The 6,968-nt window shown below is 33.2% G+C and overlaps 1 protein-coding gene across 1 annotated transcript in view; it reads left to right on the top strand.

Moving 5' to 3' along the window:
* Positions 1-3,627, top strand: part of LOC141299814 (putative transcription factor Ovo-like 1) — an 18,870-nt gene extending 15,243 nt beyond the window's left edge. Inside the window, exons 3-5 of the mRNA XM_073830183.1 lie at positions 983-1,191; positions 1,262-1,445; positions 3,210-3,627. Coding sequence (XP_073686284.1) covers positions 983-1,191; positions 1,262-1,445; positions 3,210-3,520 — 704 coding nt within the window. The 3' untranslated portion in view covers positions 3,521-3,627. The remainder of the gene's footprint in view (positions 1-982; positions 1,192-1,261; positions 1,446-3,209) is intronic.
* Positions 3,628-6,968: the final 3,341 nt, after the last annotated feature.

The following is a 6,968-nucleotide window of genomic DNA, read 5'->3' as shown; positions in this document are numbered from 1 at the left end:
TATTTGATAATAATTATAAAAATTATTATTGATAAGTATTTTATTTTATAATAATAAATTAAAATAAAACCTATTTGTATTTTTATATTAAAAAAAAAAAAATATATATATATATATATATATATATATATATATATATAGATTAATAGTAATATTAATATTAATAATAATACTAATAAAAGTTATCATTTTGATTCTGACTGCATTGTTGGATGACTTTATTCATGTTTTTTATTTTATAACAATAATAAAAATTATAATAAATAAGTATATTATTTTATAATAATAAATTAAAATAAACCCTATTATTTTTACTTTATTTTTATAATTAAAATAATATAATATAATTTTTATAAATGACCATATTTGGTAGTGATTAATAATAATAATAATAAATGTAATAATTTTGATTTTGACTGCATTGTTGGATGACTTTATGCATGTAATTGTTTTTTATAATAATAATAAAAAATTATAATAAATAAGTATTTCATTTTATAATAATAAATTAAAATAAACCCTATTATTTTCATTTTATTTTTATATTTATTTAAAATAAAAAATATCTAAGCAACATAATATATTACATATAATATAATAAATAAATAACTAAATATTATTAATAATAATATTAATTATTAATCTGGAATCGCCTTTAAAGTTGTCCAAATTAAGTTCTTAGCAATGCATATTACTAATCAAAAATTAAGTTTTGATATATTTCGATAGGAAATAAATACATAATCTTTACTTAATATCCTAATGATTTTTGCATTAAAAAAAAAATAATAATTTTGACCCAAAGAATGTATTTTTGACTATTGCTACAAATATATCCATGCTACTTAAGACTGGTTTTGTGCTCCAGGGTCACATTTGTTACTGTTAATATTGTATCTTATTTAGAAAAAACAATAAATCTAATTCATGAGCACTGAAAGAGCACTAATACTAGTCTGTAATTGTGTAACGTGTGTTTCAGTGTCTGTCCAGTCTCCCAGCGCTGATCTGGAGTCAGTGTCTGAGCGCGCTCATGTCGTCCACAAACACACACCTGCTTCTCCTTCAGCTCCGGCGGCTCTGGAGCGTCACAGAGAGGATTATGGGATGGAGAGAGTTCAGCCGTCCCAGAGTTCTCTTCCTCCTCATCCTCCTCATCCTCCTGCACTGGCCTCAGCGCCACTCAACAAGGTGAAGCACCTAAAGATGAGCTGCAGATCCTCAACATCTTCAGAAATCTGACGTGTTTCTTTGCTTTCAGACGCGTGAATCCGGCGGCTCCACAGAGTTCCTGTGCTCCGTGTGTCATAAAATGTTCCCCCTGCAGCGCATGCTGACGCGCCACCTCAAATGCCACAGTCTGGTCAAGAGACATCCGTGTCGCTACTGCGGGAAAGGCTTTAACGACACCTTCGACCTGAAGAGACACATGAGAACACACACAGGTGAGATGAGTGTATACACTCTGAAAAAAGACTAAATCTTTTTCTGCAATCTCTTCTGCACACCATCAAAACCATTAAAATGCTGTAAAAATGTGAAATATTTTTATGTTTCGAAACAGCTGTTTTCTATGTGAATATCTGTTCAAATGTAATTTATTTCTGTGGTCAAAGCTGAATTTTCAGCATCATTACTCCAGTCTTCAGTGTCACATGATCCTTCAGAAATCAGTCTGCTTCTGCTTAATATTTAGTTTTTTTTTTATCAAATAAAAGTTGAATCTTTTGAAATAAATATTTTCTAACAATTTAAGTCTTTGCTATCACTTTTTAATCAATTTAACACATCCATGCTGAAAGTATTAATTTCTTTAAAAAAAAAAAAGAAAGAAAGAATACAAATGTACTGACCCCAAACTTTTAAATGGTTTTAAATAAAATAAATAAACGCTGTTCTTTTCAACTTTTTATTGATTAAAGAATAATAATAAATAAGCATGTTAAAACAGTTTCCAACACTGATAATAAATCAGTATATTAGAATGATTTCTGAATGAAAATATTAACTTCTTTCAAAAAAGAAAGAATAAAAAATGTACTGACCCCAAACTTTTAGATGGTAGTTTATATTGTTACAAAAGATTTCTATTTAAAAAAAAAAAAAAAAAAAAACGCTGTTCTTTTCAACTTTTTATTTTTTAAAGAATTGGAAAAAACGAAGGAAAAAAAACACAGTTTTCAAAGATTCAGCACAGTTGAATCTTTCTTTTTTTTAAATAAATGAATACTTTTATACACCAAGGATGTGTTAAATTGATAAAAAGCAATAGCAAAGACTTTGTTAGAATGTGTTACATTGTTAGAAAAGATTTATATTTTGAATAAATGCTGTTCTTTTAAACTTTTTTTATTCATCAAAGAATCTTGAAAAAAGTATCACATGTTCCAAAAAAGTTACTAAGCAGCACAACTGTTTCCAACATTGATAATAACAGTAATTACAGTACAAACTTGAAATATTTGAAATACAGTAAAAATTTGAAATATTTTTTATGTTTTAAAAAAGCTGTTACTATGCAAATCTATGTTAAAATGTAATTTATTCCTGTGATCAAAGCTGAATTTTCAGCATCATTCCTCCAGTCTTCAGTGTCACATGATCCTTCAGAAATCATTCTAATATACTGATTTATTATCAATGTTGGAAACAGTTTTTCTCGATTCCTTAATCAATAAAAAAGTTAAAAAGAACAGCGCTTATTTAAAATCCTTAAAATCTTTTGTAACAATATACGGTAAACTGGCATCTAAAACTTTGTAGTCAGTAAATTTTTATACTTTCTTTTTTTAAGAAATTAATACTTTCATTCGCAAAGGATGTGTTAAATTGATACAAATGTGATAGAAAAGACTTATATTGTTAGAAAACATTTATATGTTGAATAAATGCTGTTCTTTTAAACTTTGTATTCATCAAAGAATGCTGAAAAAGTATCATATTTTCAAAAAATAAATTAAGCAGCACAACTGTTTCCAACATTGATAATAAATCAGCATATTACAATGTTTTTTGAAGAATCATGTGACACTGAAATATCTATGTTCAAATGTAATTTATTTCTGTGATCAAAGCTGCATTTTCAGCATCATTCCTGCAGTCTTCAGTGTCACATGATCCTTCAGAAATCATTCTAATATTCTGATTTGCTGCTCAAGAAACATTTCTGTTTATTAGCAATGGTTCTAAGCCACTTCTCTGTCACGCAGGTATCCGTCCGTACCGCTGTGATCTGTGTGAGAAAGCGTTCACGCAGCGCTGCTCTCTGGAGTCTCACCTGAGGAAGATCCACGGTGTGCGGCAGCAGTATGCGTATCGCCAGCGGCGCTCCAAGATCTTCGTGTGCGAGGACTGCGGCTTCACCTCCAGCCGGCCAGATGAGTACTTCCTCCACGTCAGACAGCAGCACCCGAGCAGCCCGGCGCTCCGCCGCTATTACCGCAAACACATGCTGGAGAGCCCCTCGCAGCACAGCATCGCCCCCTTCATGCTGTACCCCGCCGCAGGACTCTACATGTGAAGCACAGAACACTACATGCAAACTATGCACAGGACACTCATATCTTCATTCTGCATCTCTAGTAAATGCATCTTGATTTAAGGATGTTTAGATATTAGTGCTGGAATACACAAAATACTGAGGCAGATTTGTGCAATTTAAGACTTTCTGCTCTGAATTACAACTTTCTGAGGCCTTAATTTGTGGAAAGGTGGATTAAGATGTTTCAAGACCTGCAGAAACCATGCATGATATTGCTTTAAACATGCAACATTATCTTCATTTTGGCACTTTTGGATTGACACATGTAGCATAGGTGACAACAATGTTTTAAATATATATCTTTGCATAATGTATGGTATTTCACATTCCACTTTTCTAAATAGCAGGCAATATTCTGTTGACTGTATTCTGTTTTCTATGATTAAAAATGCAAATAAATCTTCTTTATTTCTCAATATATTAAACGCCACTCATTCAGATTCATTTTGAACAGTGTATTATATTATGATTTTTTTCATCTTTAAATATAATTATTGAATGTGAGCAGCTATATAACATTTTTAAAAACTTTTAAGACACTTTTAAGAACTGTTACAAAAAGAATAAAAATAATATATATATATATATATATATATATATATATATATTCTTTTTTTTAGTAAATTATTTTTTAGTAATTTTTTTAGTTAAATATTTCAAATATAATTTTATTAATATATAAAATATTTATATTTATATAATAATTCAACATAGATATAAAATAATTCCACAAAATATCACTAAATAATATCTGTATACATATATCCCATTATGGTAAATGATAACAGAATTCTCTAAAAATATTAATAAAATCATAAATAAAAATGCAGAATTTTAAAATACACTGAACACTGAAAATTATACACTCAATAAAAAAATATATTATTTGTTTACCTGCATATCAAAGTGTCTACTTACTGACATCATAGAACTAGGAACAAGTGAATGTGTTGATAAAATATTGATATATTAACATTCAAGAAAATATTTCAACTGTCAAAAAAGGATACAAAGGGCAGACCGACACACTGTCGAACAAGTCCATGGCTTGGGAGTCAACACTAGGGGGAGGAATTTACCAAACATAACAGACAATGATACTGAACACAACATGAGTCTGCATGGAGGAATTAAACACTCACTCAGGATTATTTTTGCAGCTGTCCCCAGGGAAGAAGCCACACCCACTCCACGCAGAGGACATAAGCCACGCCCACTACATACAGAGTACAGAAGCCACACCCACTCCACACAGAGGACATAAGCCACGCCCACTACATACAGAGCACAGAAGCCACACCAACTCCATACAGAGGACATAAGCCACGCCCACTACATACAGAGTACAGAAGCCACACCCACTCCACACAGAGGACATAAGCCACACCCACTACATACAGAGTACAGAAGCCACACCCACTCCACACAGAGGACATAAGCCACGCCCACTACATACAGAGTACAGAAGCCACACCCACTCCACACAGAGGACATAAGCCACGCCCACTACATACAGCGTGCAGAAGCCACACCCATTTCACACAGAGGACATAAACCACGCCCACTACATAAGAGTACAGAAGCCACGCCCATTCCACACAGAGGATAGAAGCCACACCCATTTCACACAGAGGACATAAGCCACGCCCACTACATACAGAGTACAGAAGCCACACCCACTCCACACAGAGGACATAAGCCACGCCCATTCCACACAGAGGACAGAAGCCACACTCATTTCACACAGAGGACATAAGCCACGCCCACTACATACAGAGTACAGAAGCCACACCCACTCCACACAGAGGACATAAGCCACGCCCATTCCACACAGAGGACAGAAGCCACACCCACTCCATACAGAGTACAGAAGCAAAGTCAGTTCACTTGTTCTTATCAGGACTCAGTACTCACTTTGATGGGAAATAAAGGTATTTAAAGCCATTTAAACCACAAAGCAAATGTACATTTAACAAACGGACACATATTTCCAAGAACTGTTAAATAAATAAGCCAACTTTATTTCTAAGTTTCTCACACTTAAATAGTTTTAATGTTTAAAACAACTTCAATTCACTTCTTTTGTACAAAATATATCTCTGGTAAATAATGATGTAGTATACGATATGCACACAAACACGTGTGGTTTAACAGACGGCACTCAGCGTACGGCGCGTCATGCTCGCATCTAGATGATCGGCCGCATTCTGCCTGCATGAACACCACAGAATCAGGGTTACCATCTAGAGACAGCTGTGCTTCATCTGTTCTGTGCCTTTACAGCAGATTCAGAGCTGGTGATGCTGTTAGTGTCACTGTGAGTATAAACCTACACACACATACCAAGCATCTGAATTGTGGAGGAATAAACTACATGATTCTCAGTGCAGATTCCCATGAACACCAGGGAAAAGCAGGACAGCAAACCAACCCAACATACTGTAAACAAACTACGCTGACAGATTCTGACTCAATAAGGCAAACGCTTTTACATTTACAGCCATGCACATCAATATTCCAATATGAATCAGAATTTGACAATATTCAGATTAGAATATTCTGATTGCCTGATTCACTTTAAGACAACTTTTTTTTAATTCTCCAAATCCTGATTCCCACTCCTGCAAGTGAGTTTTTTGGCATTTCTGAAGTGTTGAGTCCTAATTAAACTGTGTGAAAGTTTTAATAAAAACTAGATAAACAAGTTTGTCAAGACAAACTTTGAAGTTGGCTTGAGAAAGCTAGACCAGAAAGTTTGAAAAAGTTTGAAAAGTTTACGTGTTTACGTTAACGTGTTTCTAACATAATTAGCAAGTTGCTAATATGTTTATATTATGATTAGCTAGTTGCTAGCATGTTTCTAGCACGGTTAACAAGATGTTAACATGTGTCTAGCATGATTGACATGTTGCTAGCATGATTCTAGCACTATTACAAGTTGTTACCATGTTTCTACCATGATTACCAAGTTACTAGCATGATTCGAACATAAATGGCAAGTTGCTAGCATGATTTCCAAGTTGCTAGCACATTTTTAACATGATAAACAATTTGCTAGCATTTTTATAGCATGATTAGCAAGTTGCTAACATGATTTTAACATGATTAACAAATTGCTAGCATGTTGTTAGCATGTTGCTAGCATGATTAACATGTAATTAGCATGACTAGAATGTTGCTAGCATGATTCTATCATGATTAACATGTTATTAGCATGATTAGCAAGTTACTGGAATGTTGCTAGCATGTTTGTAGCACGATTAGCAAGTTGTTAGCATGATTTTAACATGATTAACAAATTGCTAGCATGTTTTTAGCATGACTAACATGTTGCTAGCATGTTTCTAACATGATTGACATGTCATTAGCATGATTAGCAAGTTACTGGCATGTTGCTAGCATGTTTTTAGCATGACTAGCATGTTGC

The sequence above is a fragment of the Garra rufa genome, chromosome 23 (assembly GCF_049309525.1).
Source record: "Garra rufa chromosome 23, GarRuf1.0, whole genome shotgun sequence".
NCBI lineage: Eukaryota > Metazoa > Chordata > Actinopteri > Cypriniformes > Cyprinidae > Garra > Garra rufa.
This window is presented reverse-complemented; position numbering and strand designations above follow the sequence as displayed.